Here is a 20,456-nt window from a genome sequence, read left to right as displayed (position 1 = left end):
ACTTTTTACCAACAAAGTAGGGGAATTGCGGCGTCAAACGGAATTGGGTGTTTTCCAAATTTTGGATTGGCCATATCGCCAGAATTCATAGTACCACTGTATTGTCTTTTCTATTTTCCTTAACAAACATCTCTCCGTCGTTGTCCCCAAAAAAGAGCTAACTTTCCATTTCCTTTGAAAACAGTTTCTGTGATTTGGAGGTTGAGGGCAAACATCTGCATCTGACTTTACAGCAAGTGCACTGTTTAAATCAGAACCCCTTTTAGCTCATCTGTTTCTTGCCTATAAAATCATCAGCTCTTCTGGGGATAAGCTTGCCCTATTTTTCTCAGGTTAATCATAAAAACTACTTCTTTCTTTTACTTTAACAAATTTGGGTCTCTAAATTACACATGCTTTGCTGCATGTTTCCTTTTTTTTTTTTTTGTGAAAAAAATATAAAACTAGGGGATGAAAAGAGATGCTAATCTAGTATTAGTTCCTATTAATTTTTTTCACTGGAATATTTCTGACTAAGAAAATCCCAGCTTACTGTGCTTTGGGTTTTTGGCAGATTTATTTTTTGTCTTTATAGGATTCTTGATATTATATATGACTAGTTATGCAGCTCATGTTTAGTCTAGCTAGAGAATTGCATGTTAGTTTTTTAATTAGTAAGTGTGAGATTTAGAGAATCTTCTGAGAACCCTAATTTGCTTTAAAAGGCAAATTATTGATCGTAACTGGAATGAAATGGGTCAACTAGAGCGGATTGAAATAGAGGATTCATACACGTCATTTTTAGTCCAGTTAGAGAATTCTTGTTAGTTTACGAATAAGTGTGAGATTTAGAGAATCTCGAGAGAACCCTAATTTGCCTTAGAAACAATTATTTTATCGCAATTGGAATTGAATGTGGAATCGATATAGAGGATTCATATGCGTCATTTTTAATCTAGTTAGAGAATTGCTTGTTAGTTTACGACAAGTATGAGATCTAGGGAATCTCTAGAGAACCCGAATTTGCTTTAACAGACAAATTATTGATCATAATTGGAATGAATTGGGTCAGGTAGAGCGAAATGGAAATAGAAGATTCGTAGAGTCAATCACAACTAGCCTCAGATTATGACATAGCTTAGTCATTAATAACATGATTGGCTGAATGTTGTGTTGTTTCTGTAGTTTAATTTTTTCCCCTTGCGTCTGCATCATCTTGTCATTCATGTGTGATACCAAACTTGTGTGAGGGATCTTTTGTAGCTTATGGTTTGAGTAATATTCACTTGTTGAGTTTAACCGGGGACTTTGAATATTTCTAGAAAATATCAAACGGTTTCTTCTTTTATTACTTGTTCAAAGAATGAATCTCTATGGCCTGTTCAAGAAAAGAATAAATTTTTATGGTTTAGTAACTTAAAAAGTATTTAACTTCCTCCTGCATAAACTTTGCTGAGGTTTATTAAACGCGTATATGTTAATGTTTGCAAAGTTTTTGGTAGTTAATGGTTAAGCCAAATAACCATAGATTATGATCTTGATGCGGATACAATGAGGGATTTAGTGTGTCACGCTATCTGTCCAGAGCTGCGTGGGATGTACGAAAAGGAGAAAATGGAAGGACGTAAAATGAAGATGTCATGTCCGTCTTCTTTTTATCTGCAAGGGGTTAATGACTAATGAGTGCATTGAAATCCCATGCCCTCCTTTAGGGCAATTTTATCTTGTCAATCATTCCGACGCATTAATTCTACCAAAATTGTCTGCTGTCCTGCGTTGTTCAGTCCGATAAAGGTGTCAGAGCAAGCCTAACTTTTTTTTGGCTCCCAGTGTCTGTGCCTTTTGAAGCTTAAACAAGAACAGTGCTAACGATCTTCTAACAATGGAAAAGCTTGGTTTCACAAAGAAATTAGTACCTTTTGATGGAGCCATAGTGTGTGACAGGCACATTCAACCTTGCCATATTAGCTCAGGGAAGAGATCATGTTCGCAGAGTGAGTACTAATGATGCTAAAGGAAGAGGAGGATTACAATTATAATTCCAACACCAGTGGTGATTAAATTTATGGAATACAATAGTTGCACCATTCTGGTATATAAGGTATAAACCCTGACTTTCTAGCGAGTAAATTATTCCTCAGCTGCTGTAGATTAAGTAACTGAATTCGTGCTTTCCCACCATTAGATAACAAACAATATAAGTCAAACGGAAAAAAATAAGAGGAAAAATGGCGATTAAGCTTTAAATTAGACTAATAGGAAATACATATCACATCAGTACTTTTGCTCTTCAAAAATAGTGGATCATTAAGCTCAAATTATCAGATAATGATAAGGTTGTCCATATCGTCCATTAACTGGTTGGTGTGGGTGAATTGTATGTATCAAGCAATTTTTGACCTGCCACGCAGGCCATCAATTGTTTTTGATGTGATCTATTTCTACCAAGTTGCTGGCCTTTTTTTGGGAACAATTTCTACCAAGTTACTGTGTCTTCAGGGGACTAAGGATGTAAGAGAAGAGGTAGAGCTCGAGGATACTGAGTTGTATGCATGATTGATTCATAATTACACTCTATTTGATGTCTATTTGATTTTGAATCTTTGGAAAATTCTCTATCCATCTATGCCGAGGACATGTGGTTATGCTTAGCAACCAGCTTTTATGTTCTTTATAAAGCATTACACTTTCCTCTCCCATTCCGATGTGGGATTCACCTAAGGTGTTATGTGCACCCCTGCTTCAGAAGTTTGCCAGCTTAGAAGCTTGGCAATCTTTCTCTTGGACCCGCCGTCATCGGCCCGCCCTCCGTCATGGGCATCATATAACTTCCAAATTCTCTTTTAATAATTAAAAAGAACAGTTACAAGCAAGAAACTGGTGCTTAAAGTGTATTGCATATTATCCAGATTTTTCTTGCCTTTTGTACCCAATGTGGATTGAACTTGGAGTATTTTTTCCATTTAAGAGTGAACCAATTAACTCTTTCCTTGTTTGGTTGGTGAAAAATTGTGTATACTCAATCAGGATGATGTAGGCATACCTGTTCTTCAGTGTCTACTGCACTGGGAGAAAGATAGAGAGCCTTCCTCCCCCTAACCTAGAAGAGTTTTTATGTGGTTAAGAAATTGCAAGCTAGTCCTATGCAGTATGGAACTACCCATGTTATGTTATTCTACTAATCAAAATGAAAACACACCAGTTCTTGTTAAGGAAATATCATGTGTAAACAATAAAAAAAAAATCATGTGTAACTCTAAAAAGTTATTTCATATTCAGTTGATGTAACGTGCTTTGTGCACCTCTCCTCGTTCCTGCCCCTTTCCCCCCTCCTGTTTCCATTCATTGAATGATAAAATCTTGGAATTCATGCATTAACTTGTTTGCGACATATTTTCCTACTTAGAGTTGTTGGTTGAAGTCTCACACAAATCCTAGAGTTCTTTCAGGTTAATTTATTTCTATTCCCCTGGAATAGGTGTGAAATTGAAAGATTTTTTTGTCTAGTTGGTTTGCCACTATCCTGATTTAATTATTTTTCTTGCTGCTAGTATGCGAATGTGTTAATTTTGTAGTGTGATACTTGTAATTAGAGATGTAACATTAGTATTATAATAACTTCCATGCAGCTGTAATGTGAAGGTGAAATGAAAAAGGAAGGAAGGGGTTTGGGGGGGGGGGTCTTGTTATTGTCTTGTCATATATTCATTGCATGAGAATAACATGTTTGGAAGAATCATATTTAAGTGCTTCTTTGACCTTGTATAGTGACCTTTGTGCGCCCTGTTTCGTGGTGGTTAAAATATGTTTCATGAAGTGTTTATGAGAACTTCTGCATTTACTTCCGAGAAAATTGATTGAGTTTGCTTTCTAATTTCAGTTCATGAGATTGTGGAGTCATGAATCTTGCTCTTTGAAGAGGAAAACACAGAGTGGACAATTTATTTGCTAACAAAGGATGGATTCAGGGAAGTGTACATCTAGAAATGGCGCTACGTTATCAAGTATGGCACCTACAAGTTTCCTGAACAGGGTATACACAAAATCTCAATTTGAAGAAGAAGCGAGATTTGCTGAACATACCCTAATGAAGGATGTAAATATTGACCTTAGAGAAGTTTATTTTCTGATTATGCATTTTTTGTCATCTGGGCCATGCCGAAAAACGCTTGGGATACTCCATGATGAACTTTTGGAATATGAGCTTCTACCTAGGAGATATCATGCTTGGTATTCAAGAAAAGATGTACGTAGTGGAGATGAAGATGACAATGGTGTTTCTTTCCCTCTAAATTATGAAGATCTGGTGCTAAGGTGTGACTCGTAAAAATATTTTTATTTGTTTGTACACAAGATGTGATCTAGGGAATAGTTGCTTCCAGTTGAATTCTCCCTGGATACATCTATTCAATTCTTTTAATGAATTTATTTCAAATATATAATGATTGAATTGTGGTAAAGAATTTCAACCTATTCTGATTAAGTCCTATAGATTTTTAAACTTTCTTTTTACAAATCAATTATGAGCTACTTTTCTATGATACTATATATTGCTTTCACAGTAGATCTTTTGCTTACATAGAGATGAATTCTTCATACTTAGTGACGCTTTCAAAATGATTATAATGTTGCGTGCTTGGTCCTTAGGAAAGTTGACCTGGTTAACATGCCACAAATCTATCTGTTTCTGCTTATTTTCTTGCAAAGGTAAATAATTTTATTATAAGTAGGGGAAACCCTGTATTATCCATCTTTTTCTGCTTAAACATTTAATTCACATTCCTGATCTTTTGTCATTTAAACCTTTAGTTTGCTGATGATAGGTATCCTCATGTTGAAAAGGATCACTTAGTAAAGTTGCTTAAACAGCTGCTGCTGAGTTTGGGTCCTCCATTGCAATGTAGTGGGGGAGATGCCCCAGGTGCTGCTGATGTCCCCACGCTACTTGGATCTGGGCCTTTTTCTCTTTTGGCTTGTAAGTAATTTTGTGATGGTTTAAGATCTAATAAATATTCTTTTGTAAAACGACCTACACATGTCTCAATTTTCTCTTTTTCACTATCAATTTTTTTGGTTTAAACAGACTCCTTTTCATCCTTAATTAATTTCTCTACTCTCCTCTTGGGCATGTGCCGTGTATATGTCCACCCTTTCTGAAATATAAACCTCTTCCCTGCACTATCCAACATTTCTTCAGATTCATGTCACTGGATAGTGAACCTTTATAATAGCAGGAGTCCAAGCATATTACAAGATTAACTTTATCTCTCTACTCTTGGACTGACATACACTATCACTTCAACTATAGCTTCGGTACTCATTTTGGCCAATAGAGGATAAGCCAGAAGAAGAATACCACAATTTGCTGAGTAGAATTTTGAGGGTTGTATTGCATTTGAATTTGTGTGTTTCTTTGGCTTTATAAGGTGTCTCACTCTAAAGCAGCTTATAGGTGCTTTCTTCTTATTAAAAAAAATTCTTTTGGCAAGTATTCTGCATCTTTGATTGTGAACGATGTACTATCATCAATTTGTTTTGGTGAGCTAAGTTATCCAGGAAAGCTTTCCAAACTACTATTTCTTCAAAAACTAGCTTTATCATTTGCACTGTGATCTTATATGTACATTGTTCCTCTCCCTTTTCTGCTCTCTCTCTTAAATAGCATGATATTTATGTTCTGTTGACAGTCTAGGTTTTTCTGTTTATATAAGTTTTAATATGTGATGGACAGGTGAGAGAAACAGAGTAGATAAGCAGGCTCAATCCCTTCCTTCATACCTCCGTTGGCCACACATGCAGGCTAATCAGGTGCATGGTCTAAGTTTGAGAGAGATTGGAGGTGGTTTCCCAAAACATCACCGTGCTCCATCTATTCGTCTTGCAAGTTATGCTATTGCAAAGCCGTCAACTATGGTTCAGAAGATGCAAACCATAAAGAAACTAAGGGGACATAGGGATGCTGTTTATTGTGGTATGAGTTTAAAACTTTTCTAGTTTGCTTCTTTCTGCATCTAGACAATTAAATGTTTTTACTCAAATGGGTTTTCATTCTGGGCACGTCATTTATGCTCAATATAACACACAACTTCATCTGCTATACGGGAAATTCCAAAAATTGAGTGCTACTAGTAGTTTTAAAGATAGCTGTTGTTTTTCTATTGTAGAGACATTTAGCAGTCTTTAAGGCTTATCATATTAGAGATATAATGGTTGTCAGTCAAAATGACATGCGAACCTTCAGCTCAATTTCTCTGCCTTTTTTCTGTATCGTCTAGCAATATTTGACCGCTCAGGAAGATATGTGATTACTGGATCTGATGATCGCCTTGTCAAGATTTGGTCAATGGAAACTGGATTTTGTCTGGCTAGTTGCCGAGGACATGAAGTAAGTTCACGGAAGTGTCAACTTCAGTTCTTCCTTATGAAATGCGTTTTTGCCTTTTTCCACTTATTTGCTTGTCATTCTATTAGGGTGACATCACTGATTTAGCTGTCAGTTCAAACAATGCTTTAGTGGCGTCTGCGTCAAATGACTACAGCATTCGAGTTGTAAGATTCTCCTCCCACTTGACAGACATCTTCTTGCTTTCTTTGAAGATTAATAATTTTGGGCAAGAAGATCTTCTGTTGAAGAGTGAGCGGCTTATCTACTTTCTCTGTACTTCAGTGGCGTTTGCCAGATGGGTTACCTATTTCAGTTTTGCGTGGGCACACTGGAGCTGTCACTGCTATTGCATTTACTCCAAGGCCTAGCTCTGTGTATCAGCTTCTATCGTAAGCCATCCTTATTGTTGCTCCTTCTCTTTGAAGAGACATGATGCATTATTATGCGTAAGAGATCTAGCCCTATTTGATTAAACCAAACAGAGTAACTGTGACTTATGGAAATAACAAATATGCAAATTTCTTGAAACTGGTAACTTTTCTGTATTTCGTATGTAGCAAAACAGTACGTAGGTAGTACTGAAACCATATATACAAGAGACTCTAACTATCACTGACACTCTCTATATTGAATCTAAAATATCAATAATGGTGTCGGTATCATTTGTGTAGGTCTGATTACACCAAAAACACAACAGTAAAATAAAGTTTAACTTGATCTTCTGCACTCCATTCTCCACATTCTCAAAACATCTGGAGTTTCTCTCTTTCCAAATTGTCCACCAAATGCAATGTATAATTCTCCATCTGGTCCTGTCCTTTGCCTGTAGTCCTGTTTCCTCCCAACTTTTAAGAGTATCTATAAACTTCCCAGGCATGGTCCAGGAAATGCCTTTGAGGTTAAGAATAATTCTCCATAGATGAGATGTTATCTTACAGTGAAGGAAGAGATGGTTAACTGTCTCTGCTGTTTCCCCACACAAAAAGCATCTAGAACACAAATATGCAAATTTCTGAATTTGGAAATTGTTGGAGTATCTTTTTTTTTTCCTGAGACACGAGGGGTGCATGGGTGATCTGGTCTTCTATCTTTCTATTTTTACAACTAATATTTCAACTTAAAAATCAACTTCATTATATGCATCAATCTCACCATTTTTATCTCCTATTTTGCTAGTTTTGTTAGTCCAACAATTAGTGACAATGCATCTGTAAATTTTATTATAGCAAATTGTTTGATACCAAACACAAACTGACTTGAAGTAGAAAAAGTAAAAAGAATAGCACACTGTTGAAGAGAGAAATATAAACAGCTTTGTTTCTTTCTCTTCATTGGCTCCAAATTTTCATGCCCAAAGGTTCAAAAAAAGCTATAGCTCACTGGTTTTCCAGATTTTGGCATTTGATTTCTCTGATATATCAATTATATACTGCGGCATTGCACACTGTCTAGATGGTTTCAGCAACCAAATTGCTGTGTTAAAAGTTTTTATAGCTTCATCCTAATCATCATTAGAATTAGAATACTACGTCTTAACTGAAGTCGATTCATCACCCAGTGATCCTTACCTTCTAGAAAATCATTCCTCATGTTTTTTTATTTTTATTTTTGATGAGGTAAGATTTATTGTCTAAGCCTTGGTGAATAGAGTTACCAGGTACTTGTGCTGGTGGGAGGTAGTAGGTACCCGTTGGAATAGTCGAGGTGTGCGCAAGCTGGCGCGGACACCATCATCATGAGAAAAATAATCTTTTCAAGCGTTCTTCTGTGAAATCTCTACATTGGATCAAATTGGATATCTATTTTATAAGGAGGGAGTAATATGATAGAAGAAACTAACATGATAGCAGAAGAAATGGAAGAAATATTTGTGGACTAGTCCATCACTGTAATTAAGTAAGCGCTGAGTGCCTACAGTACGCTAGTAAGATTAAGACTCAACTTATTGTTCTTTTTCTTGATTAGTTTTAATTCTTTCGTTGTTTCTCCTAGTTTTAAGGGATTTTATGAAGTTCAAATTTTATTGATGTGATGGGAAATCCCACTTTTTAGGCCTGCACAAAAGGTACTTCTACATAATGTAACAAAGCATGACTGTATAAATTCATCTGGTCATCAACAATAACTCATGAAAAAACATCAACAATAACTGGAATATCAAAATCACTCAAAGAATTCACAGAATAAAAATGTTCCACTAATTAATTCAAAAGACTATTCTACTCCTTCAGATGCGCTCCTATTTCTCTCTTGCCACATTGTCCACGTAAACTCTAAAGGAGCTACTTTACCTTTACTTATCAAAAAGGCTCTAAAGGATCGCATGCTCTCCTTGTCCTTCTCTCCCTTCTCTTATTCCATCCTATAAGCACCTCTCATGTGCATCCCCTGTTCCACTCTGAACATGCTCCGCACCAAGGTCCTGTATTCGTTGCTTTATTTCCTCTTTTATCCATGTGGCATTGTATATTCATAATTATAGAGACTCATCTGAAGGTTTCAGTTGACCTCAGACAGCCCTCAAATATACACAAAATTTGTTTTTGTCTGTACGGCAACTCTATACTAAGCTGTTTGGTTCTCATAATGTAGGAATTTTTACATCACAATATGTTGTTTTAAGAAACTCTTGAACATATGTGTCTAGTTGTGTGCCAGGTAGTGCATGCTTTTGTATTTATGTTAAAGCAACAGATAACATGTAATTTTTCTTATTATTTATTTTTAAATTCCTCTACAAAACTTCCTTTGAGTTAGAGGACTACTGAAAGCATTAGATGGAAGATATGGGAGCCTTAGACTAAGCTACAATTCTGTAAAGATGGTTAACACACAAGAAAGCTAGTAAAGATTTTACAGTAGGCTATACAATCGACAGAGAAATCACTTTAATCTGTATTCATCTCTATTAAAGTTTCTTGTTAAGTAACATGGGGTTTAGGATGACTTACTTCATGGATGTGTGAGTTACTTCTCTTGTGTTTTTGTTTCCTATCGGTAGGTCATCAGATGACGGAACTTGTCGCATTTGGGATGCTAGGTATTCCCAATGTGTTCCACGCGTTTACTCGCCAAGGCCAAAGGATAACGTTTCTGGTTAGCTGAGAACAAGTTATTTGTCTGATAATGTTTGGTGTAGTTGGTTAGCAAGCTTGTTAATGGATTTTTGTTTTATGCAGTGAAGAGCAGTGCTCCCGCACTAACCAACATTCAGTCCTCAAGTAATACATCACATAACCATCAAATTTTGTGTTGTGCATACAATGCCAATGGAACTGTCTTTGTCACTGGCAGCTCTGATACTTTAGCGAGGGTATGAACAAGCATCAAATGTTATGCTCTACTATAACCCTGTCAAATCTCCATTATTAAGTTAAACAGGGTTATGAGAAATTTTCGTTATTAGTCAATAAGCTCTTAGTGTAGTTTACCTTTTCTTTTGATAAGATAATATTTTGTTAATCTCTTAGTATAGTTACCTGACAGATATAATAGATCTTCTGAGCTTTCTTTATCAAAGTCCTCTAATTAATGTCTGACCTAGGTACTAGTATTATTTAACCTATTTATGTCAAAACCCATGTTTGAGTGGTTGTTACCTGGCAATATGAAACTTTTGCTAACACTTAAACATAGAGTTTACCGTGTGAAGTATGCAAGAAATGTTAAGAATGTGAACGATGTGAAAGTTTTTGGTGTACTCAGACTTATTTTCGTTGTTTTTCTATTACTGGGATGATGATATTGTATGGATTCACGAAAATGATTCGTCGTCAGGTCTGGAGTGCTTGTAAATTCTCCCCAGATCGCCCCGAGGAACTAAATCATGAAATAGATACATTATCTGGTCATGAAAATGATGTCAACTATGTACAGTTCAGGTTGGTGCAGCCATGTTGTCTCCCTTAAAAATGTCATCACTATCTTACTTGCAATTCTTTTATGCAGTGGCTGTGCAGTTGCTTCACGATCTGCAACTTCTGATTCATTTGTGGAGGACTACATTCCAAAATTTAGGAACTCTTGGTTTGTGAACGTCTTTTTCCACTGTTCAAATGATCTCAATGTTCCTAATATCCTTTTTATCAGCTATAGTTAACTCATGGTTAAACATAAAATAGAGTTTGGTCTGTCAAATTGACTGATGGGAGAAGTTGCATTGATTTGTGTAATTGTGTTTGTTAAAACTCAATTCTTCAGGTTTAGCCATGACAATATAGTCACTTGTTCTCGGGATGGAAGTGCAATTATTTGGACCACTAAACCACGCAAGTCATCCCATGTGAGTTCTTGGCTGCATCAATTTGATTTCTTTCTTGGAATAAGTTGAGATAATTGGTGTTCAACTTCTAGATTTCTTGTGGATTTTGTTTATGAAAAATAAGAGAAAGAATACAGGTCTAAAATTATGCATGTATTCTTTTGTAGGCATACTACAGAATGTATGCAGTACTTAACCCGATGTGTGGGACTAATATACACATCATTACATCTGTAAATTGGGACTAAGTCTAACTGCCCTAGTGTATCATCATTAAGTGTACATATTTCTCTGTGCTGGTGCTTTCTGACTATTAATATTCTAATCCTTTCAGGGAAAACTTGGACGTTCTTGGGGTAAGGCATATCATCTTAAAGTTCCTCCCCCACCAATGCCGCCACAGCCTCCTCGAGGAGGGCCACGGCAGAGATTTCGCCCTACTCCTCGTGGTGTTAACATGATAGTATGGAGCCTGGATAATCGCTTTGTACTGGCTGCTATAATGGGTATCTTATCTTAATTGCATATTCAGTTCAAAAGTTTTGCATTAGAACGTACTTTTATTTCATCAAAGCCTATGTTGCTCGGACTCGAGTGCGGGTATCAATACGGGTGCGGATCTAGAGGTCGGATTCTTGATCACATAAAGTTTAGTATTGGGGGGGGGTATGCATTCGAGTGCGGATACGGCAAATAAATAAATATTACGACATATGAAGTATATACTTCGATTAGTTAAAGTTATTGAACTAAAACCAATAACACTTAGTTCTTTATAGACACCTAATATTTTATTCATAAGATATCTCACATAATAGAAAAGCATAATATAACTATGTATATATATGACATAAATCCAAATATCAAATCAATTACCCAATCAATTTATACTTCTCGGTCATGGAATGTAGTCAAAGTACCCAAGGTAAATTGACCAAATCTGGTGTGGATCCACACCTTTCGTGTCGACACGGGTGTGGCAAGGATTTTGAAGAGTCCGAACAACATAGAATTCAAAACTATTTTAAATATGATTATGGGATGAAAATTCATTTCTTTCCTATTAAAGTTTGGTGTTTGTGAATTGAAGCATCTAGTTGTTGACCCGTTATACCGTATACAAAGTTGATTCTCAACAGGCATGAATGCACATTCACAAGCTTGTTAGTAGGAGTATGTCGTGACACTAACGAGCAATGCATGTTGATAATGAGTAAATAGATGACTTTTTTAATGTTATAATGGACCCAAATCATATCAGGAATTCAGAATGATATTGACAGGTATGTTGGAGCTATGGATACTTTATTACTTTCCATTGGTTACTGATTTATTGTCGCCTTTAATAATTCAATCTTGCTCTACTGCTGTAGAGCACCCACCAATTTTTGCCCTTGTTTCACACACGTTATCAGACATCTAGTTCTAGCAAGTATGGAGTAGATACTGTGTGACGTTCAACTTCATGTTAAATCGTTATTTCTGGTTTGCATCAAGGGATGTCTGTTGGAATAGGTAATAGCCAGTTGGAAATTTTTGGTTGACAAATATTTTATTGAAGTTGCATTTGAGGTATTTTCAAGATTTTAAACATTGGAAACCGATATCAAGTTGATACTATTATAGGACATGTTGGTGCCTGGCATGGGCTTAAGTTTGCACCCATCAGATTAATGCAGGCATAAGAAGCTTTTGGAAAAAAATGCTGGGATAGGAAACTCATTTCTTTCAGCAAGTAGATGAATGTGTGAGCTGAGAATAATCGAGGTGCATTATGGAGGATAATTCCTCATGGTCTTTTAAGTATAGCGCGGTACTAAGACGGCTGCAAAGTAATAGAATGACTTCCTAGTAAATTTGTCATGATTAAAGGAGCTGCGAACCATGTCTCTTAAGAATTCTCTGAGAGTCGTGTCCGGTCATATCCGAAATGGGTTTTGTGCTATATATGTGCAACTAGTGATGTAAATAAGAACTGAGTAGCGATGTAGAATCTTTGCTAGATGATGTGTTAGAAAGGTTACTGATGTGAGAGCGGAAATATCTTGTAAATATTCAAGCACATTTTGTGCTACATATATATTACTTACCCTTTCTCAAAACAACTAGTCAACTCCTGAGAAACTGGACTCTTAGAAGTGCGACTCTTTGCCTAAGCACCTGCAAGGCTAGCAAAACAAAATTGATACGTATTCGTCGAGAGTCAAATTTAAATTTCGTAGAAATTGAAATCAAGGTCTTCTTGGTTCCTGTTAGAAAGAAAAGCTCCTCCATTTGGGTTGTTGATTCATATTATGCTCATATTTCAAAGCAGAAGATTTCTGGTGCTTGAATTTGTAATTTTCGATCATAAGGTGAACTTATGCAGATTGCCGAATTTGCGTTTGGAATGCTATTGATGGTAGCTTGGTGCACTCCTTGACTGGTCACACGCAGTCTGTAAGTTATTTTTGACTATGATTAAGCTGATATTTCTGAATTCTGCTTAGGTTTTTATTACATTTTCCTGTGTCATCTTGAGTATACATTTTTGAGAAACTTTCACTTTAGCTCCATGTAGCAGCATGTGTTCACTGGTTACTTTTTTCTCTGCTTGCGTCCACCATTGTCTAATTTCTTGGTTGGGTAGTGTAGAAGAGTCATGCAATTCTTTATGGCGGTTTATTTCACTTTCTTGGTTGTAATAAACTTTAAATAAATATGTTGTTCACCCAACTCTGGAACGAATTCCTGATACGGTTCCTCAACCCCTACGCCCCACCCACACCCATTAAAAAAGCTCTATCTGGTGTAATTAATGCTAACTGTTTGCCTCTTGTAGACTTATGTTCTGGATGTTCATCCTTTCAACCCCAGAATCGCAATGAGTGCTGGTTATGATGGGAAAACCATCCTGTGGGATGTAGGTTTCTGGTTCTTGTGTTTGATTGTATTACATCCTTTTACAGAAGTATTTCCGTTTGTTGAACTCTTGCTATATCTATTTCCAGATATGGGAGGGGATCCCCATCCGCACATATGATATAGGACGCTTTAAGTTGGTTGATGGAAAGTTTTCGCAGTAAGTATTTTAAAGAGTTGTTCGTAATTTTTCCTGCATCTCTGATATTTGGCTTGTAAAGTTTCTTTGCCTATGTATATGGTGATTCCTTAATGTGCTACTAATTTTAGACATCACGAGAGCTTTCTCCTTTGGGGCCATAAAAGAACGCCAATTCTATCCTGGCTTCAGAATTAATAACTCATTCAGTTCCATTTCCGATTAGATTTGCTAACTTGTGCAAATGCTCTTTGCTTTATTTGAAATGCCTAAGTTACTGATTGTGCGGAGATCTGCTGTTTTTTTGTGAAAAGGGATGGAACATCAATTGTTCTTTCTGATGATGTTGGACAAATATATTTATTAAATACAGGCCAAGGCGAGTCTCAAAAGGACGCTAAATATGATCAGGTATATGAGGCGTTCTTTTTCATTCTCATCATAGTTTTAAGCATTTAACAGTTACTGTATGTTATCTTGAGGCTGTAACTTTTCAACAGTTCTTCCTTGGGGATTACCGACCCCTTATCCAGGATGCGCAGGGGAACGTTCTTGATCAGGTACCTTTAGTTTAGACATGCTAGTTCACTCCTTTGATTCCTGAATTATGACATATTTTTCTTTCTTGTCCTTTGCCAAATTTCTTTCCTTAATGTCATTCTTTTCTCCACCCATCCTATTAGAACTAATATTACTTGACATTACTTAAAACTTGGTATGAAATCTTTTTAAATGACTAATCCAAGTTTGGACATTGGAAACCATTATTTTATACACTCTGTATTTAAATCCATTTAATTATCTTTCCAAACAATTTACAATTAATCTCTGTAGTCAATGTGGGTCATGTTTATAGTGACGAAGTGGGTAAAAGGTTTATTGTTTTACCATTTTTAAGTTCTGTCGTTTGATTTTACTACTTTAAGAGTTTTGGCGTAAGTTATCTGAGTAATACATGCATGATCTTATCTGTCAATGTGGGTCATGTTTATGGACGAAGTGAGTAAAAGGTTTATTGTTTTACCATTTTTAAGTTCTGCCATTTGATTTTACTACTTAAGGAGTTTTGGTGTCACTTATCTGAGTAACACATGCATGATCTAATCTGTCAGCTGAACCCTACAGCTGTTGCATCTTGTACAAGTTTGCTAAGTTTCCTGAAGTATTAACAGCAGGCATTTCTTCACCTGTTGCAGGAGACACAGCTAGCTCCATATCGGAGGAACATGCAAGATCTTCTTTGTGACGCAAGTAGATATTAATTGCTTTCATCATTTGATCTCATTTTTTTTAGTTTCAAGATGATGGTAATGAATGGCTTTTTTGTTTTGTTTCCCAATCATGAAATAATTGGAATACTAGGTATGCTTCCATATCCTGAACCATACCAGAGTATGTACCAGCGACGCCGCTTGGGAGCTCTGGGTACTGAGTGGCGTCCTCCTTCAATTAAATTTTCTGTTGGCACAGACGCTAATTTGAGCCTAGGATACCAAGTTTTTCCCGTGGCTGACTTGGACATAATAGCTGAACCTCTGCCAGAGTTTGTCGATACCCTTTTCTGGGAGCCAGATAATGGTATTCTAAATGATGAGACTGATTCAGAATACAATATGAATGAGGAGGTTTCTACTGAAGGAGAGCATGAATGTGTAAGAGACAGCTCTTCTAGCGCTTCAGTGTGTAGTGAAGAAGAGAAGATGAAACGGAGTCAGAAAGATAGCCTGCGCAGATCAAAAAGGAAAAAATCTGTATCAGAAGTAAGTGCCGACTTTCACAAACACAGAAAGAATACCTATTTATTTACCCTGGCTGAGCAACATTTGCATCTTTTTCAGGTGGAAGTCACATCATCTGGAAGACGTCTTAGGAAGAAAGTTAAGGATGAAGATGTTGGCACTTCATCTAGAAGCCTTAGAACTAGGAAATCAAGAAATGGGCAAAAAGCTACGGCTAAAGAGAAGTCAACTAAACTAAAGTCATTAAGACCTCAGCGAGGAGCTGCACATCCTGCTATTGTGCGTTATCATTCTGACAGCTCTTCAGATGAAGAAGATGAAGGTAGCTCTGAGGATGATTCATTGGAAACTGAGTCACCAGAATGTTGGTCAAGTGATCAGAGCATTGAATCTGATGACAAGCTGCTGAGCAAACAACGGAACTATTCAACAGGTGGATCTGTGGATGTACCTCCTAAATCCGCTGAACCTCAAACAAACGGTGAGAACAAAAGGAGATTAGTCCTGAAATTGAAAATTCGTGATGCTAAGAAGCTTGAGTTATCAAAAGACACTGCAACTCAGTGTGGTAACCAAGCTGATAAGTCGTGTTCTTCTCAAGCTAGTGAAGAGATAATTGAAGATAATCTGGTTAACCTTAGATTAAAGGAGCCAGGATCATACTCTGCAGATGAAATTGGCATGGAGCTGTCTGAGAAATACAATAAAACTGATATTATGGTTAATGACAAGGAACACAAAGGTGTTCTGTGTGAGCATGCCTATTTTTCTGCCGGTGTAGATATCCAAAGTCTGGCCCATAATTTAATGACTGAGGCTCAAACAAATCCGGGACAGTTTGAAGCTAGCAGATCGATGGCTGGAAATGATCCACGAGATGCAGCATGTTCCTCAGGAGGTGGTAAAAGTTCATTATTTCAGTTGTCATCGTCACCTAGTCATCAGCCACAGCAAATAGGCATCGGTCCGGGATCAAACAAGCTGACTACCACCAACGACAATCCTGAAGTAAACCCAAAACCTAGAGTGAAGACAACCATAATAAAGATAAAAGCAAAGAAAGTTTCCAGGGATTCTCAAGCTCATTCTGAATTTAATCTTCCTACAGATGCTTATTATGGAGATGAATCAACATCTAAAATCTTTTCCCATTTGGAACAAAACCAAGTTCCGGAAGTGCCAGAAACAGACAATGGCCATGGTAGATTCGATCAGAAATTGCATTGGGGTGTACTGACGGATGATACTGTTGACAGAAGCAAGTCTCATGGATCTAGAAGGCGTTTACTTCGCAGTCATGATATTTGTGGAAGTACTTCTGATGCTTGTATTGATCATGACGAATCAGGTTCTGAATTCCCTCATGCCGCTACTGATGCAGCACGTAGAAAGAGATCCTTAAGATTTACTGCAATGTCAAGAGATACAGCATTCAGGAAAGATGACGTAAAGATAAGAGAGAGCCATGTAGCTGTAGGTTCATCAAGAAATGCAGAAAAGCTGACCAAGAAGGCTACGGGTTTTCTGCCATTAGGAAGGACTTCAACTTATGTGTCCAGCCGGTCATCTACAGACAATAAAGAGCATTCTTCCAGGGCGGAAAATGTTTTATCAGCTGGAATGATCTTGAATAAGGAAGTAAAAAAAATGAATTGGCTGCTATTGTCAGAGCATGAAGAGGGTTACCGCTACATTCCTCAGATAGGCGATGAAGTAGTATACTTCCGACAGGTGCATTACATTATTTCTATTGGTTAATCGTAGCCTCTTCTTTCCTGTTTTTCCCATTTTGTTTTTAAGTGATAATGCCACTTGGTATTCCTTGAATTCAGGGGCATCAAGAATATATAGAATATAGTGATTCGTCGGAGCCTGGTCCTTGGACAAAGAATGCAGCTGTATTCCGAGCTGTGGAATTTTGCTTGGTTGAGAATCTTAATTACGCAACTCTTCCTGGCTCTGGTGAGAGTTGCTGTAAAGTTACACTTCAGTTCATAGATAGCACTTCCCCCGTCTTTGGACAGAAGTTTAAGCTAAAACTGCCTGAACTAGTTAACTTCCCTGACTTCATTATTGAGAGATCTCGGTATGAGACTGCAATGGAGAGAAATTGGTCATACAGAGACAAATGTCTGGTTTGGTGGAGGGATGAGAGTGATCAAGGTGGTAGGTGGTGGGAAGGTCGGGTAGTTTCTGTGAAAGCCAAATCTGACCAGTTTCCTGACAGTCCATGGGAAAGATGCGGTATCCTATACAAAGACGAATCAGAACCCCATCCTCATAGTCCTTGGGAACTACATGATATAGATAGTTCATGGGAGCAACCTCATATTGACTTGGAAAGCAAAAGCAGAGTTTTGTCTTCTGTCACCGAGCTACTGCAGTCTGCAAGCAGAAATCAGGTTTTAATCTTTTCAATTGTCTATGCCTTGAAGTAATTACTGAACTTTGTAGTTCATAGCATCAGAGCTGACCCTATTGTGTGCATGTTACAGGATTTCTTTGGGATTCTAAAATTGAAACAAGTTGCTGGGAAACTGGATTTTGTGAATAGGTACTCTTTTTACATTGTTTCTGTTGCTTTGTAGAAGTTGAAGAATTTCAATAAGAAACCCCATATCATCCTTCAGAAACTCCCCCCCCCCACACACACCGGGGACACATACAAAAAAAGGAGTAAAGTAGCCTCTTTTGAGCCTCTTTCGATACTGTATTCTCATTTAACTTTGCAGGGGTGTCTGTTCTTTCTTTTCATTTTTCTTTTTTCTTTTGGGGAGGAGGGGCGTGGGTTTTGCTATAGTTATTTTTTCAATCTTCGGACATATGTTTGTTGTTTGGCATACACAATTATTAATGGACCCAATGCGATAAATGATTTCCTTTTTGCAGGTTCCCTGTTCCTCTATCACCTGATATAATCCGGTTAAGGTTAGAGAACAACTATTATAGAAGCTTGGAAGCAATGAAGCATGATTTCTCTGTGATGCTAGCAAATGGTGAGGCTTACTTTGCCAAAAATAGAGAGCTTTCAGTGAAAATGAAGCGTCTTTCAGATTGGTTTAGTGAGACATTGTCAGATTTGTGAGGTCATGCTTTCTCTTGGCTTGTTATTTTTCCTCCCTTCATCCAACTGCCCGGAGATCCAATTTTGTGGAAAGGATCTTCTGTACCTATACTCTAGATATGTTGGCCTAGAGTGGTCTGTTGTATGATTGAGGTTTAAATGGAGTTGCTTTAACATGATAGTATATGGTGGGTTTGGAGTACAATTTGCACTAGTTTAAACAATCCGAACATTTTTTTATTTGCTACCTGGCCAGAGCTTGATGTAGTTATGTTTCTTCTTGAGAATGTCACAATAGCCAAAGTTTCTTACGTTTATATATAGTCCGTTGTTGTTCGAATGTTCGAACTTCATAAGGGAAAGGAAATTGAATGTAAGTAGTCGACTTTCTTCTATATATAAGCAACCAGTCCTTCCAGAAAATGTCTATAAAATCAGATATGCTTAATGGTATGTTATTTTATCTGATTAAAATCGTATATCATATTATTGAAGTCTAAGATCACTTGGGAAAACACTAGTAAAATTTAAGTTACCCTCTTCGATATATAATGAATTTTCCTATCATGTTGCTGGTTATTCATAAAATAAAATTAATTGTTGGTCAATGTTTGTGGATATTGACACTAAACAAGTTCCTTCTCAGCTCGTTAAACTTGTAGTCTACCGTTATTTCTCATCAATATCAACTAACTATATAAAAGGGTAGAACTAAACAACAATTTCGAACTCTTCTACGTAACATGCCAAAATGGACGTTCAAATCGAGACAGAGGATCAACCTAACTCCCAGTCCTTACTTTTCGTCCATCTTCATTCAGTCCGTAACATTAGCATATCAAACTAGGAGATTTTAAGTAGAGCTAACTAGCTAAGAAGCACTTTTCAATTTAATAAACAGAAAAGAAACCTTTCCGCTTTCAGCTTTTCATTTACCAGCTAAGAAATAATAGTGATTACAATGATTATGATATGGAGCTAATGAAACGCATTCAAGATTGTGGTTTTGCAGTCCAATAAAGTGGGTGAAAAAATAAAATCATAAGAGAGTTTAAATTTTATTAGAAACAAAAACATTAAGGGGTCGTTTGGTTCATATGCTAGCTATGGCAATTATATTGAGATTGTTTTTGCAGAGATTAATAACAAAGAGATTGTTAAGCAGTGATTGAGATTGAGATGAGATTATTATACATGAATTATTTACTTTAAAAGAACATTTTCGTCTTTGAATAGCTTTATCGCATCATTGGTTATACATGTATTCTGGGTACACATTATATCCTACATAAAATAATACATAAATTCACGCATAATTTAATGCAAGTATTATCTAATACTAGTAACCAAACATTGCATTAGTTATGCAATTATTACTCTTTTCTTTCAAGTTTACTTGTCCACTATCGACTTGGTGAACACCTTAAGAAACAATAAATAATATAGTAATTTTACTATATCACTCCTATTTATTATATGTTTAAAAAAAAGTAGCACTTAATAACAAGGGTAGAATACGTATAAAATGATGAACTATCTATTGATTTTTTCAAATTGGACAAGTAAAAGAGAACTCTTATTTTTAGTATAGTGAACTAGTAAACTTGGACGGAAGGAGTATTTTGTAATATGTGTCCAATAGGAAATGGAACTTGCGACCTTCAGTCACTTTTGACACCCCTTGACCGTTGCACTAGGAGATTGTCTTGTGTCAAGGGTTGTCAACCCCTTGTATATATTCAATTTTTTTAAAAAAATACTTATCTACACAGTGTTATTTTCTGTCGAACAAGGGTAGCTCCGCCCCTGTGTCCAATATTGTATCTTATGCGGGATTTTATGTTGTAATTAACTATTTCAAATCATTACCAAACAACCCCTAATGTGTGACCTTTTAACTTACTGTTGCTATAGTGACATTGCAGGTGGGGAGCAGTATCAGAAAAATAAATAAAATAAAAATATGCAGCGCAATAATAGAGTTGCAA

General features: G+C 36.7%; 1 protein-coding gene across 4 annotated transcripts; it reads left to right on the top strand.

Moving 5' to 3' along the window:
• Positions 1-57: 57 nt before the first annotated feature.
• On the top strand, positions 58-18,808 carry LOC104248428 (uncharacterized). Of its 4 annotated transcripts, none has more exons than XM_009804675.2 (25): positions 58-332; positions 1,924-2,080; positions 3,860-4,293; positions 4,803-4,954; positions 5,711-5,950; positions 6,255-6,364; positions 6,451-6,528; positions 6,647-6,753; positions 9,366-9,460; positions 9,544-9,677; positions 10,142-10,245; positions 10,313-10,390; positions 10,565-10,646; positions 10,960-11,131; positions 12,994-13,064; positions 13,447-13,527; positions 13,616-13,686; positions 13,980-14,076; positions 14,166-14,225; positions 14,862-14,916; positions 15,028-15,425; positions 15,504-17,135; positions 17,237-17,806; positions 17,900-17,958; positions 18,294-18,808. In XM_009804675.2, the coding sequence occupies exons 3-25, from the start codon at positions 3,938-3,940 to the stop codon at positions 18,487-18,489; spliced, it is 4,998 nt and encodes a 1,665-aa protein (XP_009802977.1). In that variant the 5' UTR covers positions 58-332; positions 1,924-2,080; positions 3,860-3,937; the 3' UTR covers positions 18,490-18,808. The 4 variants fall into 4 exon arrangements, with proteins under 4 accessions (XP_009802977.1, XP_009802976.1, XP_009802975.1 ...); XM_009804674.2 differs by having other exon boundaries at positions 1,810-2,080; XM_009804673.2 differs by lacking the exon at positions 1,924-2,080.
• The last annotated feature ends 1,648 nt before the right edge of the window (positions 18,809-20,456 follow it).

The sequence above is a fragment of the Nicotiana sylvestris genome, chromosome 9 (genome assembly GCF_000393655.2).
Source record: "Nicotiana sylvestris chromosome 9, ASM39365v2, whole genome shotgun sequence".
Classification (NCBI taxonomy): Eukaryota; Viridiplantae; Streptophyta; class Magnoliopsida; order Solanales; family Solanaceae; genus Nicotiana; species Nicotiana sylvestris.
Note: the sequence above shows the minus strand (reverse complement) of the source record. Positions and strands in the feature narration are given on the sequence as shown.